Below are 18,046 nucleotides of genomic sequence, written 5' to 3' on the forward strand. Positions count from 1 at the left end.
TTAAAAAACCAGCAATTCAATTGCTTTTGAAAGTTGATTGTTTCTGAAAAGGTGATGATAAAGTTCAACTTTTTTGAAAAGGATGAGGTTCAAAATTCAAAGAATAAAGGGCCAAGTTGATAAAAGGTGTAAATATTAAGGGCTAATATCGTTACTATAGCAAAAATAAGACTAAATTTCAAAAGTACAGGGATCGGGGCATAATAAAACCGGAAAAGAAAAAAAATTCAAGTCAAAGTTGGAACTAAAAACCAAGAAATGGAATGAAAAGGAAACTTCGTAGAGTTTATTTGATTACAGTTTGGAGCATTTTAGAGCGTTCCCACCCGAAGTATATTATGCCCAGTCTCAACTCAACATTCTCTAAATAAGAGCCAGGAATATTTCTACGGCCTTCGATATTATTCATTTCTAGCCTCTTCTATAGCTTATTAGCAAAGGAAATAATTAAGGAGATGAATAATGGAATAGTGGAGAAGGCTATTAGCAGCCTGGGAAGAGGCTTCGATTTAACATCGGATTTTCGACTCAAGTACTGCAAAGGCAGAGAAAGGTTGATTCTACTCAATGAAACCGAGAAAAAAGAGATCACCATACCTGGTTTTGGAGCTTTCAAAGATGTTTCCATTGATATCAAATGCGACAAAGGCGATCGCACTCGTTATCAGTCTGATATGCTTGATTTCAATCAGGTATGTAAATTTCTTTGGTTGTTTTCATTTATTATTTAGATTTACATATATAATATTATGATGATTGTGGATGTAGATGGCGGAGTTTTTCAACCAGAAATGCAGTCTAGGGGGAAAAATCCCATCCGGGGAATTCAATTCAATGTTCGGATTCCAAAGCGGGCTGTGGGCGAAAGATGCAGCCAAAACCAAATGCTTAGGACTTGATGGATATTTCATAGTGTTGTTCAATCTCCATATCGATCGATCTCCTCTCGTGCTTTCTGATCAAGTTCTTAATGATGTTCCTTCTGCTTGGGATCCTCCTGCACTGGCAAGGTAACTATCTAGATACTGCTCTTTTTTCGCCTCAATTTCTGGTATTAATAATGTTTTTTTAATTATGCATAATACTTGTTGGTTTTTTTGATAAATTTTAAAATTATACATGAATTTTAGTCAAACATGCAATATTACACATATATAGAATTTTGATTTAATTCAATTTTCACAAATTACTAAAACAATTATCAATATAATACCATTTTAAGTTTACATATTGTATACACAAATGATTATATTTATCTAATATAAAAGAAAGTGATACATTTATTTCTTTAAATCTGTAATTGAATCAAAATAAAATTTTCATATATTCATTTGAACTAAAATTAAAATTTCATGTGTGTGATTGCACTAAATCAAAATTCATGTATTTAATTGCATATGAAATCTAAGTTATGTGTAGTTTTGAGATTTTTTTTCTAAGTTATTGAAAATGAAAATAAAAATATTGGTTTTAATCTACCCGATTATGTCGGGTCAAAAAATATCATGATATATAATTAATCTTTTAAGAAAATTATATTTTTAAGATAATGGAAATTATTAGAAAAGGAGATGTAGTATTTTTAAAGATATAGATTTCAAGAGAATGGAATTTTTAGAGAGTGAACGAATTTTTTATAAAAGAAATATATAAATGAAAATTAAGTAATATAATTATCCATTTATTTGATTGATTTTTTTAAAGAATATGATTTTTTTTATAAATTCAAATTGAGTTGGTATCATGACTTGCAAACTTATTAAGTCCAAATTTATTTAAAAATATATTAGTTTGTTAGGTTTAAAATTTCAGTAGATGATAAATTTTAAGTAAAGAATTAAATAGTGTAATAATAATAATAATAATAATAATGTTTTAAGAGTGTGAAAAGGACAAAAAGATAATAAAAAAAAAAAAAGCATGTGAATTAATTAAGACTGTTTAAACAGTTTTAGATAGACTTCATGAGATTTACTATTGCAAATGACGTTATAGGATTAGATTTCAAACTTTTATTATTTATTCTTTAAAGAAAAAAAAAGCTGAAAATGTCGTTTCATTTTGTAAATATTTCTTAAGCGGACTTCTATATTCAATTTCCAGCCACATTTATTGATTTGGTCTTTAAGTGAGAAGTTTTGACTTTATGAAAATTATAGTAACATAAATTATTAACCATTTAATAGTAAATTGCAGAGTAACATTCTAATGACAAAGTTAATTGGACAGTTATGAGAAACTAACTGAATCTTAAGTAAAATGATAAACGGATTGTGTTTAAATATTTAATTAATATTTATTATGGATTTTATTTTGGAATAATCTCTACCTTTATAAGAAAAAAAAACATGTTGTCTCTGATTGTCCTTTCTAATTATAATTTTATTTACTTTTAATTTTGGTTTTGTAATGTTAAGGGATGTTAATTAGTGCATTTTATTTCATTTAATGAATAAAGAATTTCAAACTAAACTTTTGAAAATGCTGGACTTGTTATTAAATTGGACTGATGAATTTTCTTTTAAATTTCTAATTCTTTATCTTTCTTTAAAATAAATTACAGAATATCAAAAGAATTGGTAATTTTATATTTTATAATTAAAATTTTATATTATAATATTACACAATTCTATAATGAAAAGTGGCATGATAGATTTGTCACATGTTTCTTTTTATTAATTTATTTTGGTTTGCATTTTCTTATTTATTTAAGTTTTCATTTTAGTTGATTGAGATTTAATTTAATTAATATTATTATTTTATAATAATAATAAAATATTAATTTAAATATATTTAAACGCGTTTTACTTTAAATTTAAAAGTTTTAGAGAATTATATATAAAAGTAGGTAATATAAAAAAATCTAAACCTTTAATATTTTTAACCCAAAACCATTGTAAAAATAATTTAGTTATTGAGAAAGAAAGTAGTTAATTTCTTTTCTGCTCATACAAAAATGTCAAGGAAAAAGTTGACTTCTATAACTAAGTAATCGGGGTCTTTGTCAAGATCTTGTCATTCATAAATCATGTTAATGGGAAGTGAAAGTAAAAATTTAATTATATTAGCAAAGAAAAAGAAAGTAGATAAAAATTTTAGGTAAAAATTATGTCAACAATTGCAAGTAATCCTTAGAAATAGATGTTAGGTTATCAATTGGCCATGATGTCAACGGTTTTTAATTAAATAATAATAAAATGCAATTATGAAATTGTCAAAGTTTGTTGTTTAAATGATGGATGTGTTCGCCCCCAAAAAAAAGAAAAAGAAAAGAAAAGAAAGATCAATTTACATTTATCATTGGATGTTAAATTAATATCTTTTTCATAAATTCAACACCCTTCCCAACTTCTCTACTACTCTTCAAAAAAAATAAAATAAATGTAACCATTTGTCAGTCACTCAGTTGATTTATACTTTTTCCCACATTTATATTAAAATATAAAATCAATTATTAAAATTTTAAGTGTAAAATGATATAAATTTTAAATATATTTTGTGTATTTATTAAATATATAAGATTTATGTTGTAGTTTCATGTCCATCCAAAATCCAAAGTTCAACTCCATTAAAAGATCATGCTCAAGAATCCACTTAAATACAAGAAACTCAGAGACTATGCTAGGTCTCAAAGTCAAAAGTCTACATGTTATTCCTCCATAATTATATGTTAGAATTTTCTGGAGAGCATATATATTTTGGGATTTATTGTTTTATGAATATGCTAATGTTGATTCAACTAGTTATTGGTATGATGACACTTAATGTTGCTTAAAGTTTTATTTACATCAAGTCGTAGATTCAAGTTTTGGATAATCCTACTTTCAAATTTTAATGAAAAATTGTTAATTTTAGAAATTCTAATTTTGTTTTACTTTGAAACGTAATTATGAAAATCTTATTAATAAAGAAGAATTTTCAAAATATTCCTTTTTTTATTCAACTTACAAATGTTAGGAATCAAATTAAAATCTAAGTCTATTGATATGCATACCATCTCATTATCTGGTTACTGTGGGATGAAAGAAAATTTTCCTTTTCCCAATTTGGTTCTTGAAATGAAGGTTGAATTGTGAAGAAATATTTGTCCACTGATTAAAATACATTGAATTTATACATTAAATAGTTTGGGAGAAGAGTGTGAACTGCTTTGCTTGATGTGATTTTTTTTTTTTGGGGGGGGGGGGGGAATAATTGGCAGATTCATAGAGAAATACGGGACGCACGTGATAGTGGGATTAAGCATTGGTGGCCAAGATGTAGTCCTGGTCAGGCAAGACAAATCGTCAAATTTGCAACCTTCACAGCTCAAGAAACATCTAGATGACCTTGGTGACCAATTATTTACAGGCACTTGCTCTTTTAACCCCAACATCAAGGACCAAAGGCTAAAGGTGCCTCATCCTTGTTGCGTTTTTTCTCCCTACAAATTATTTATATCATATAATTTTATTGTGTTTTTGTTTTGAATACTTGAACAATATTAATTTCTCTCCGAATTTAATTTATTTATGCTGAACAGGTACCACAAGCTTTCAATATCTTTGATCAACTACCTCTTGCATTCAGTAGCTACCCCTCCGTCAGTACCAAAGATGTAGGTTTAACCATACATTAATTTCAATTTTCCTTTTATATGTTTGGTAATTTAATTACATTAAGGAGAACTGATATTAATATTGTTAACTTTGGTTATAATGCTGGAAAAGACTAATCTAAGGGAAGAGCTTTTGCAGGGAATCTCTGTTATATGTTCCAAAAGGGGAGGTGACCCAGAAGCTAATAGCCATTGTGAGTGGCTTCCCACAGTTGCTGGAAGGCCTGATGCCATTCACTTTAACTTCATTCCCATCACTTCTCTGCTTAAAGCTGTCCCTGGCAAAGGTTTCTTATCCCATGCCATCAACTTATACCTTCGTTGTAAGTTTCCATTCTCATATTCAAATATACCTCAAACACTCGCAGTTTAAGAAAAAAAAAAAAAAAACGGAATGACATTTTCAATTTTTTATAATGTAACTGCAGACAAGCCTCCTATAGCTGACCTACAGTACTTTCTTGACTTCCAATCACACAAGATTTGGGCTCCCATTCACAATGACCTTCCATTGGGTCCTTCCCCCAAAAGAGCTTCTTCATCACCAGCCCTTCATTTCAATTTAATGGGTCCAAAGCTTTATGTAAACACTTCTCAGGTACATTATATATATTAAAACCTCTGCATACATTCATATACGGAATACAAAACTGAACTAGACTGAAGTACCGAATCGATGGAATTGAAAATCAGTAATCTATTTGATTCAATAAACTGAACTGGTGTCTATCATCAGGTCATAGTAGGGATGAGGCCAATCACTGGAATGCGTTTGTATCTTGAGGGCTTCAAATGCGATAGGTATCTCTGAATAACTATGAAATTTACAGTGATCAAATAACCTTTTTTTCAACTATAAAATTCTGAATTTTTTTTTTCTTTTCGTTTCTCAGGCTAGCAATTCACCTTCAATATCTATGTAACCTACCAAAAACATTCGAAAACAAGATGGACGACATGCAATACTGGCAAGCATCGGAAGATAGAGACGATCCTGTTCGGTTCTTCGAAGCCATTCATCGCAAAAAGTTTTCCCATGTATGCACTGCCCCAGTCAAATACAACCCGGAATGGACCACCGCCGCTGGAAAAGACGCCGTTTTCATCGTCACCGGCGCACAGTTGAACGTAAAGAAACACGACTCCAAGAGTGTTCTCCATCTCAGACTGTTGTTTTCCAAGGTGTCTGGTTTTTTCATAGTGCAGTCAAGTTGGGCGCAAGCCGACTCAGGGTTTTCACAAAGGTCGGGTTTACTTTCAGCGATAAGCCAATCCCTAACGGGCAACGCTTTGAAAGAAAAGGAGGAGGTGGCGGTTGTGGTGGATTCCGCAGTGTACCCAACAGGGCCACCGGTGCCGGTTCAAACACCAAAGCTATTGAAGTTCGTAGAAACGTCGCAATTATGTAAAGGGCCTCAAGATAGTCCAGGATATTGGCTGGTTACAGGTGCCAGGTTACAAGCGGAGAAAGGGAAGATAAGTTTGCTTGTAAAGTTTTCTTTGTTAAATATATGTTAGCTAACATATGATCCTTTGGGGATTAATTTAAATCTCGTAGAGAATTTTTTTTTTTTCAATTTTGATTTCTTTCCCTTGCCTCGGGAGGAGAAGGGGGGTTTCACATGAAAATGTATGGAAAATTGTAAATGTGGCCGTGTTTAAAGCACTTACTAAGCATACTTCGATTTTGATGTGCAAATACTTACTTGAATTAATTAATTGTTTATGACAATGTTTTACAATATCTAATTGATACTTCCCTCTTCTTATATATATATATATATATATATGGGTATAAAATAGGATTAAATATAAAATTGGTACTTGAATTTGTACACTTCTCCTGGATTGATACTTATGACTTTTTTTGTCTTAAATTGATACTCGAACTTTTTTTTTTCCGTCAACTAAATCGATACTTGAGCCTAATGCCGCTAAGTTTAAGTTTAGGACAAATGGCGGAATAAGATTGTAACACGTGACATAAATGATGTCATAATATAATTTTTTTCAAAAAAACTTTTATTTTTCTTTTTGACTTTTATCCCTGATTTTTTTTTAAATTTTGTATCGTCTCTTCTTTTTCTTCTCATTCCTCTTCTTATAGCCCTAGTTTCTACCATCATGAGTTACCGCCATCCATGGCTTTCTCCGACTTATCCGACTATCAAAACACTTCTCTCTTCCTCATCTTCTCAAAATCTTGCCTTGTATTTCTAAGAAAATATCTTAAAAGCCAAAAAAAAATCAAAGCTTAATCCTTGAGCTTTTGAAAATCCTAAAACTACTGATGAAAGGCTAAGAAGGCTTCGGGGGAGGTTGAGAGTGAGTTGAGGAGCCAAAGGAAGCAGTAGCAGCGACACTACCAAGGCAACAACAGAGAATTAGTGCCCCTATTGTTCATTAAATCCATAGGATTTTTAGGGTTTTCCAAATTCTTTTATTTTATTTATTTTTTCCGAGTTCTTCCTTTCTTTCTAGGTTGTAAATTTTCCATTTAATCACACTGTTACACATTTTATAACATTTTTACAAATTGGTCCTTTTGACATTTTCATCAAAAATCACTTAGCAAAAGTTGTTTATCATAACCAAACACACATTTTCTACCATTAGACATCAAAATACACACATATCTAACAAGGGTCAAACCCTAGACCTTAATAATTTCTCAAATTAATGGTAGAAATAGATAAATCGAGTGATAACGACTTCAAAAATGTAAAGAGCATTAAAAACGAGGCAATAACGGACTTACAATCGAGCTTGAAAAGATGAAAAAACGTTATCTATGGTTCCCCTTTAAAATTTTTGGCCAAGGGTTGAAGATGAGCAAAAATTGGCTTTTAATTTGATTATTAATTCTTTTATTAACTAAATGACTAAAATGCATTTTCTTAAAACACTAAAATTCTCTTACCTCATGTCTATTTATGTCCAACTTAAATTAAAATGGTCTAATTACCATCTAAGGACCTTCAATTTAAAATCTCATAACAATTAGACACCTCTAGCATGTAGAACTCAACTTTTACACTTTTTACAATTTAGTCCTTTTTGCTAAATTGAGTGCTCAAATGTCAAAATTGAGTGCTCAAACGGCCGTATGTCTCCTGTAGATTCAAGACATGTAAGTTAGGCTATTATACGGCTTAGCATACGGCTTGCCACAGAAGCGTGTGAGATCATTTCAAAGGGTACACGGCTTGACACACGAGCGTATAGCTTGGCCGTGTGACCTAAGTCAGTGAATTACACGGGTATGAACACAGGCTGGGACACGACCATGTATCCCTATTTCGAATGTCTACACGGCTTGAGACACGGACGTGTCTGGCCACATGGTAGTGTGACCCCTACAGTCCAAATTTTTCAAATTTTTCCTAAAATTTTCAAATGTTTCTGATTTAGTCTCGAATTGTTTCTATAGTATTTTTAGGGCCTCGAGAGCTCGATTAAGGGACATTATGGATGTGTTTGAATGAAATTTGATTATGTTTGTATTAATGTATGATTTGAATGGTTTAATATTTTGTTTATCTGGTAATGTTCCATAACCCTATTCCAACAACATACGATTTAGGGGTGTTACAGAAGTATTTAAGGTGTAACATCTAGACTTAGTGAAATCTTGATTCTGGGTGTACAGGTCAAAAGAAATTTGGTTGGCACGATCCTACTCCCCTAATTAATGTTTTGGAGCGTTAGTATGGCGCATAGGCAATAATAGAAATTTAAAGCAATGAATATGCTCCGTAAAGTATGTGTACATGTAGAATGAGGAATTGGAAAAATATGTCAAGGGTTCATGAGTGGTAGAGGATGTCGCCAAGGTTACATCACGCCTAGTTAATTTAGTCAATATGTAGATTATACACTAACGAGATAGTTAGAAATGAACGATCGATCAAATAAAAAATATGAAAAGATTTTGGATTCTTATACACGTTTCCTTACAACTGTAAGCCATCAATGAGGGAAAGTTTGAAAGTTGAGTGACACGTGTCAAGTTTCACGAAAAAAGCTTCTAAAGGAAGGAAAGTTATCATCTCCTCTCTATTTAAAAAGAGCACGATTGCTACCTTGATATAGTTGTTGATCAGGGGATTGTAAGACTAAAGATCGGAGTTCAAGTATAGAGTTGTTCATTCACCTGTGGTAAGTGTTCTAGACTCACATAAGTTTTTCCTGCTAAAGTGAGCTTGCTTAAGTGTAAATAAAAAGGTGTAGAATGACTTTCAAGAGTCTACATGTGGATGTGCAAACTTGGAGCCCAAGCTGCTATTGAGGTTGACAAGTGAGTCTCTAGACTAACTCTTACATTTATGTTTGTACTCTAGATATTTCTGTGCTAAGTGACTATAGCATGAAATTGAACCTGATAAGTAAAGAAGTGTATGCATATAAAATATGTTTGAAAACATGGTTGTGTCTATCATAAGTAAGTCACTGCGTAAAGGGTCTATGCATGAAGTTTAAAGGGATATGTTACATATCAAGAAGCACGAATCCATTTTTCATGAAGAAGTCTAAAAGGAATAAGTCTATCAAGTATGAGTTTGCATAAAGTGTCTGTGTATGTCTCCGAAGTTGTCTAAAGGGTCCGTCGGGACTAGAAACACGAATCTCTAGTGTAAGACCATTACTGGGCCATGCCATCATATGGAATATGGAAAGTACTATTGGGTAAGTACAAGTGATTAAGGGCAAACTTCACAACGGTGAGTTTAGGCAAATCCTTATCATCAGAAACACTAATTGATTGTACTTAGTTACATTTAGTTGCATTTTAGGACATTTCATCCATATTTTCATCATTTCATTAGGAGCTTGGATTGTGTTTAAATATTAGGCACTTTTAATTGCCTGTGGTAGGGCTGTGTTTGGTGGTTTGGTAGGTGTAGGTTGAGGAACAAGAAATAAATGAGTGAAGGTTTGTTGGGGTAAAAGGTTGGACATTTTGTCAGTACAAATACCGTGACAATTCCAGGAAGACCGAGTCAACACCCAATGCTTACTAATTTTAGCCAAACTGTACTTGTACTAGAAAAATATGCCTAAAAAGAAGGAGAAGATAATCCTAGGATTTTGATTTTTATCCTAAAAAAAAATAAAAAGAGGAGAAGATAAATATGGGTTGTTGGATTTACGCTAGGAAAAAGCTATAAAAAGTCAAAAGAGGAAACCCTAAATAGCGAACAAAATAGAAGATATCCATAGGTGAAACTAGAAGGTAGCAATTGAGTAGAGAAGGAAAGAGGAAGATGAAGGTAGTCCCTCTCAGCCGCCACAGGACATTGTGCCGTTGAAGTATGAACTGGGCACGCAAAAGCTATCTTCCCGGCATTCTTCTGTTATTTCTTAACTATTTCTCTGTGAATTTATTTGATGAAAACGATGTTGAATGATATTTTGGTTTTGAATTCTATTTGCCAACCCATGAGCTAAATCTCATAGGGTTGGGATTACTTTATGAAACCTTTATTTTCTTTAATGGTTGAAGCATATATATGAATTAATTTACTGTTTCATTCAATTGTTTTTATTTCTAAATTGTATGTGTGTAGTTCTTAAACATAGATGACTGTGTAACCCTTAAACATAGACGGCAGTGCAGCATGCCCATAAACTAATTTAATTCTAGAAAAGTTGGATTAGTTGGACCGAAATTGAATGATATGATCAAGTACTCGACAGATACTTGTAGTAGACTCTAGACATAGAGTAGCGTTCATACAGAAGGAAATAATGCAGGGTACCGTATTAAAGGCCTATAGACATGGGCAAGGTAACTTGAGGTTTCTGCTCTCGAAAGAAGCAGACCACTTTAGAACTCTTCTGAACAGTAGATTGATTACAATTTTGCCGAGGCATTAAGTAGAAATGGTAGATTCTTAATAATCCCAACCTTCCATATCAATATCGTATATCCCTTATCCCTTGCCGTAGAATCTTTTCTATAGCATCCTTAGTTGTTTATTTGTTCATTTATTTGTTATTCGCATAATTATTCTCATAATTACCATTATATTTTTACCCTTGCATTGTCATAGCATTTCCAATTATTTATCAGTTACATATACTGCGTATATCACTATTCCTTTAGATTAATACTGCATTCTTATTATTGTTTTTGCCATAGCATTAATAACACTATATTATAATAACTTGACCATTTTTGTGCCTCAATTTGATCCTCATGGGAACGATACTCACTCATCAGTTTATTACTTGATTCGACGTGTATACTTGCACAAATCGCATATCATTTCACATGCGACAAGTTTTTGGTGTCGTTGCCAATGATCGGTAATTTGGTGTAATTTGGTTTAGTTATTTTATTTAATTCCATTAGTTTAATTTAATTTTTACAGATTTGCCAGTAGTGTATGAGAAGAGGCATTCCTGCTAACAAAGAGTATCCTTTTGACCTAGAGATTGAGAGAACTTTGCGAAGAAGGTGAAAAGAACTGAGAAAATTGACTAGAAACAGGAATGATCTCGATCTCAATGATAATCCAAATGGTCCTGGTCTCAATATTAATCCAAATGGTCAAAATGTTAATCCTCCTATTGGTCAGGTAATAGATGACTGAAATAGACCAATCTGAGAGCATGTTGTGCCAATTTTGGTTGACCTGAATCTAAGGATAGTCAGATTGCACATACAAGCTCAACAATTCGAGCTGAAACCGATAATGTTTTAGATGTTGCAAATAGTAGGAAAATTTAGAGGATTATTTACAGAAGATCCAAGACTGCATTTAAGACTTTTTTTAGAGGTTTGTGACTCGTTTAGACAACAGGGTGTTCCTGAAGATGCTTTGCGACTTAAACTATTTCCATATTTTCTAAGAGATTGTGCGAAAGCATGGTTAAAAAATTTTCCGTCAGGAATAGTGGCATCATGGAATGATCTTTGCCAGAGGCTTTTGCTACGGTATAATCTACCAAATATGAATGTCAAGCTTAGAAATGACATCACATCTTTTCAGCAATTAGAGGATGAAACACTATATGAAGCTTGGGAACGATTTAAAGAATTGCTTTAGAAATGTCCAATGCATGAAAAACTATATGAAGCTTGGTAATCTATAAGGAGAAGCTTGTGTAATGCAACCTAAAAGAAGTGCCTTGGTGGCAATTTTCGTACAAGGATGCCTTTGTGGCTATATCTGAATGGATGCCTTTCTAGTGATCTCTATTAAAAGGAAGCCTTTATGGTAATCTCTATTAAAGGACGTGTAACGCCCCTTACCCGAGACCGTTGCCGGAGTCGAGCACAAGGCACTACTAAACTTATTTGAGCACTTAACCAAATTTAGATAATTTATATAATACTTTTCAGACAAGCTGTCCAACTGTGTCATAGTTTCTAAATAATTCATATCTCGAGTTATAAAACTCGAAATCCAAATCCGTAAATTTTCTCTGAATTTATACTCATATATCTACTTACCAATTTTTTTCTAGAATTTTTGGTCAAGCCAATTAGTACAGTTTATTATTTAAAATCTCCCCTGTTTCAGGGTTTGACTACTCTGACCTTTGTGTATTACGAATCAGATATCTCTCTGTACAGAGATTCAATGACTATGACGTTTGTCTCTAATAAAACTAGACTCAATAAGGAATCTGTACATATAAAGTATGACTTCTAATTATCTTTGTAAAATTTATGGTGAATTTCCAAAGTCAGAACAGGGGATCCAGAAATCGCTCTGGCCCTGTTTCACAAAAATTTAAACATCTCATAAAATATAGCTCATATACCTGTTTTGCTTCTTCCATATGAAAATAAACTCATCAAGATTCGATTCCATAATTTATTCATTATTTAATTCCATTTCTACTATTTTTAGTGATTTTCAAAGTCAAACTACTGCTACTTACGAAAACTGTTTTAGTACAAATATTGTTAACTAGTTTATAACATCTTTACTTCAATTCATTCAAACTCTATACATGCCATATAAATCTTTAAACATAAAACAAAAACTACCGGAATTGATCTGAATAGTGTGCCCTGTTGTGTTGATCCGATCTACCCACTTCACTTCAAGTCAATCTACATAAAAATATTAAACACACACAAGTAAGCTTATTGAAGCTTAGTAAGCTCATAGGCATATAAACACAAATCATATAAAATATCGTATACAATCATATATCTATTAGTTTAACTATTTCATCCTCCAAATCACAATTTCATTAATAACTCATTGGAATAATTTCCATATGGCAACTCACAATTTAACTCCCTTAGGCCCATTTCTCATTTACTTCATTGTCAAATTAGGGAACAATAAGGGAATTGAGTGCTTCATTATCACATTGCCATAGTAAACTATGGACTTTCACATTGATCGCATCACACACGAAGCCATAGCCTTGCCATGGTCTTACACGGTTCACATATCATCTGAAAGCCATATCCCGGACATGGTCTTATACGGAATCACATTATCACATTATACCGATGCCATAGCCCGACTATGGTCTTATCTGAGTCACATTATCACATTGCACCGATGCCATAGCCCAGCTATGGTCTTAAGCAAGCGCACTTATCACATATTTTTCGTCAATTCATCGAGGTCACGAATAGAGGCACTCAAATCCATTGTTCCTACTAATTTGTACTTTTAGTTACACATTATTTATTAGTTAATGCAAATTGATAGTATTCATCAACAATAAAATACTTTAACAATCATAAGATTTTCATAACAAAACATTGAACTTTGCCATATGAACTTACGGACTAATTTGTAAAAGTCGTGAAATTTAGGGACTATTCTTGAATTTTCTCCTTTCCACGATTCATTCGTTTTCTTGATCTATAATTATAAAATCATTCCTTCATTAGCATCCATTTCAATTCTATTTCACTTCACAATTTATGCTGTTCAAATTTCGAAATTGCACTTTTACCCCAAAATTTACAATTTTCACAATTTAGTCCTTCTCAATTCACCCATCAATTGAACTAATTTTTCTCAATTAACACTTTATTTTATTATTATAAACTATTTCAAAACCTTTTATATTCTTAATTTCAACAGAAACCTTCAATTCACAACTTTTTCACAATTAGGTCCTAAATATCATTTCCTATCAAAATCACTTAATAAAACCACCTTAATATAAAATTAGAACTTAAATTTCATAATAATTCATCATAAAATTCCCTTATCCATCCAGGGTAACTTCCAATTTCACCCATAAAATCAAAAACTAATGAGTTCTACAAGTGGACCTAATTGTAAAAGTCATAAAAACATAAAATTATCAAGAAAAGTAAGAATTAAACTCACATGATGTAAAATATGAAAACCAGCTTTCCCCAGACCTTCTATGGCGTTTTAGCTGAGAAAATATGAAGAAATGTCTAGATTTTTCAATTACATCATTATTTAACTATTAACTTTTATGCTATTTCCAATTTTGCCCTTGTTCACATTGTTTTCTTGCTTATTTCATACCCAAACCGTCCAGCCATTAACCTTTGGGTCTAATTGCTCTTTAAATCCATCTTTTAAATACTTAAGCTATTTACTCACAATTTAACAAATTTTGCGCTATTTTCAATTTAGTCCTTTTAATTAATTAGCCATCCAAACGTTAAAATTTTCTAACGGAACTTTAATACTAACTCAATGACACTCCATAAATATTTATAAAAATATTTATAGCTCGATTTTCAACTTTGAGGTCTCGATACCTCATTTTTGACCCGTTTGACCTAATAAATTCTTTTAATTCACTAATTTCACCATTTCACAAATTCTTCTAAATTCTTACTTGACTCATAAATATTAAATTACTATCTTGTTCAATCTTATTTGTCGAATTTAGTGATCTCAAATCACCATTTCCGACAACACTGAAAATTAGGCCGTTACAACTCTCCCCCCTTTAAAAATTTCGTCCTCGAAATTTGTTACCTGAAAATAGATTTGGATATTGTGATCTCATTGACTCCTCTGTTTCCCAGGTTGCCTCCTCCAATCCATGTCGATGCCATAACACTTTTACTAACGGTACTCGTTTATTCCGTAGTTCTTCAACTTCCCGAGCTAATACTTTCACTGGTTCCTCCGAATAAGTCATATCTGATTGTAGCTCTATCTCAGTATGAGGAATCACATGTGAAGGGTCTGATCTATATCGTCTCAACATAGATACATGAAATACATTATGGATCTTCTCAAATTCTGGAGGCAAGGCCAATCTATAAGCTACCGGACCGATCCTCTCAATGATTTCGTATGGTCCGATAAATCGTGGACTAAGCTTTCCTTTTCTACCAAACCGTAAAACTTTCTTCCACGGAGAAACTTTCAAGAACACACGATCACCCACATTGAACTCTATATCTCTTCTTTTCAAATCAGCATCGACTTTTGACGATCGGAAGCGACTTTCAAACTTTCCCGAATAATCTGAACTTTCTCTTTAGTTTCCGAATTAAATCCACTCAGACTAATTTCGATTCACTTAATTCGACCAATACAATGGGGTTCTCGCACTTCTTTCCATCTGAGCTTCAAGCGGTGCCATTTTGATACTAGCTTGATAACTGTTATTATAAGCAAATTCACTAAAGGTAAGTACCTTTCCCACCGCCATCGAACTCGAGTATACAACACCTTAACATATCTTCCAAAATCTGAATCACTCGCTCGATTGTCCATCCATGCGAGGGTGAAAAGTCGTACTAAATTTTAACTTAGTACCTAAAGCTTCCTGTAGTTTATACCAAAATCTCAAGTAAACCTCGGATCTCGATCGAAATAATTGATGTCGGCACCCATGTAATCTCACAATTTCGACACATATAATTCCGCTAACTTATCAAGTGAAAAATGCATTACGACCGGAATAAAATGTGCCGATTTAGTTAATCATCTACTATCACCCAAATCGAATCTTTTTCTTGAGTCACCGGCAATCCAGATACAAAATCCATCGTCACATGTTCCCACTTCCATTCGGAATCATTACGGGTTGTAACAAACACAGTAGGCACTTGATGTTCACTTTTACTGTTGATGATTAAACATTTTGCCACAAATTCACAAATTTCCGTTTCATACCGGGCCACCAATACATTTTTTCAAATCACAATACATCTTCATACTACCCGGATGAATCGAGTACATACTACTATGAGCCTCTGATAAGATATCCTTCTTCAATTCTAGATTATTCGGGACACAAATTCTATTACGATCGTATAACATACCACTATTATCAATAGAGTAATCTAAGTTCAAATTATCCCGAACCATTTGTCGTTTCAACACCAACTTCGGATCTTCATCTTGCAATTCCCAAATTCGTTGAAAGAATCTGGTTTTGTCTTTAATTCAACTAATATAGAACCATTTTCATTAATGAAAAATGAGCATTTAACGCTTCAAGAGCAAATAATGATGATTTCACTAAGTGCATCTGCCACTACATTTGCCTTACCCGGATGATAATCAATGATAAGATCGTAATCTTTCAACAAATCTAACCATCGCCTCTGTCTCAAATTCAGCTCTTTCGAGACATTAAATATTTCAAACTTTTATGGTGCATATACACATAACATTTCTCTCCATATAGGTAGTGTCTCCAAATTTTTAAAGCAAATACTATGGCGACTAACTCAAGATCATGTGTAGCATAGTTCCTCTCATGTGGTTTCAAGCTGTCGAGAAGCATATGCTACAACTTTTCTGATGCATCAATACACAACCTAAACCATTCGAGACGCATCACTATATACTACATATGGCACACGATTCAGTGAGTTAACACCAAGCCTCTGTCAACATTTTCTTTAATTGATCAAAACTTTGTTGGCACTCATCGGACCATACAAACTCAACATTCTTCGTAATAATTTAGTTATCGGTGAAGCAATCGGTGAAAAATCTTTCACAAATCGACGATAGTAACCAGCTAATCCAAGGAAACTTAGCACTTCGTAACATTCTTTAGAGTTTTCCAATTAATCACCGTGACACCTTACTCGGATCTACCAGTATACCATCAACTCGACACAATGTGACCCAAGAATCCCACTTCATGAAGCCAAAATTCACATTTACTAAATTTTGCATATAACTGTTTTCCTTAATATCGTAGTACAATTCTCAAGTCTTTGAGCATGCTCGGATTACGTCTTTGAATAGATCAAGATATCGTCAATAAACACAACCACAAATCTATCTAGGTAAGATGGAAAATTCGATTCATTAAATCCATAAAAGCAGCAGGAGCATTTGTCAAACCGAATGGCATAACTAAGAACTTATAATGACCATACCGAGTTCTAAAAGCTGTTTTCGATACATCACATTCCTTTACCCTTAACTGATAATACCCAGATCTGAGATCTATTTTTGAAAACATTGTAGCATCCTTAAGCTGATCGAATAAATCATCAATACGAGGCAAAGGATATTTATTTTTAATTGTTACCTTATTCAGCTACCTGTAATCTATGCACAGCCTCAATGAACCATCCTTTTTTTTCACAAATAAGACAGGTGCACCCTACGGCGACATACTCGGTCTGATAAACCCTTTGTCTAATAGCTCTTGCAACTGCGTTTTTAACTCTCTTAATTCTGCTGGAGCCATTCTATACGGTGTCACCGATATGGGAGCTGTTCCCGGAAGCACATCTATCACGAACTCAACTTCTCTATCGGGTGGTAACCCTGGTAATTCTTCAGGAAATACATCCATGAATTCATTTACAATAGATAGTTGCTCTAACTTTGATTCGAACTTGAGTATCAAGAATATAGGCTAAATAAGCCTCATTTCCTTTACGCAACAATTTACGAAAGCGGACATAAAGGAAATCATTCTAACCATGTCATCCAAATTTCCAGACTCAACCAAAATAATGTCTCTGTTTGACATTTCAAGCTAATTCGTTTTCTCGACAATTCACTATTGCGTCATGTTTCATTAACCATCCATGCCCAAGATAACATCAAATTCCGAAAGGGTAGCGACATCAAATCGGCGGGAAATCACGACCCTTAACTTTCGGTGAGACGGTTATGACATATTAAATTAACTACCACACTTTGACCTAACGGTTTGTAACTTGTACATCATAATCGATGAGGCTCAACAAATAAGTTCTTTTCGGATGCTAACATAGTGCAAATATATGAATGAGTAGACCGGGTCTATTAAAGCATACAGAACATCATAAAGATAGAAAGTACCAGCAATTACATCCGGGTATTGCTTCTTCTCTCGCTCGAATGGCATAAGTACGAGCGGGAGCCCTAACTTCGATCGGCTAGTAGTATCTTTCATACCGAACGAGTAGCCCTCAGTGTACTTTTTTCGACGAGGCGTCTTCCTTTTGAGGAAGAATTTTCGGTTTCTCCTCTGTTCCACTTCTTCTACTTGTAATTGGGGACAATCACG

At 33.1% G+C, this 18,046-nt stretch overlaps 1 protein-coding gene and 1 non-coding gene across 2 annotated transcripts; one reads left to right on the top strand and one right to left on the bottom strand.

The window, feature by feature from the left end:
- Positions 1-271: 271 nt before the first annotated feature.
- LOC108475600 (MACPF domain-containing protein At1g14780-like) lies at positions 272-6,212 on the top strand. Its single transcript, XM_017777581.2, has 8 exons — positions 272-692; positions 769-1,010; positions 4,202-4,394; positions 4,523-4,597; positions 4,737-4,920; positions 5,026-5,195; positions 5,334-5,398; positions 5,491-6,212. The coding sequence occupies exons 1-8, from the start codon at positions 456-458 to the stop codon at positions 6,113-6,115; spliced, it is 1,791 nt and encodes a 596-aa protein (XP_017633070.2). The 5' UTR covers positions 272-455; the 3' UTR covers positions 6,116-6,212.
- Positions 6,213-11,562: 5,350 nt separating this feature from the next.
- Positions 11,563-11,664, bottom strand: LOC128291295 (small nucleolar RNA R71). Its single transcript, XR_008281071.1, has one exon. It is a non-coding gene; the product is annotated as a small nucleolar RNA R71 (small nucleolar RNA).
- Between the last annotated feature and the right edge of the window lie 6,382 nt (positions 11,665-18,046).

Source organism: Gossypium arboreum, chromosome 3 (assembly GCF_025698485.1).
Source record: "Gossypium arboreum isolate Shixiya-1 chromosome 3, ASM2569848v2, whole genome shotgun sequence".
NCBI lineage: Eukaryota > Viridiplantae > Streptophyta > Magnoliopsida > Malvales > Malvaceae > Gossypium > Gossypium arboreum.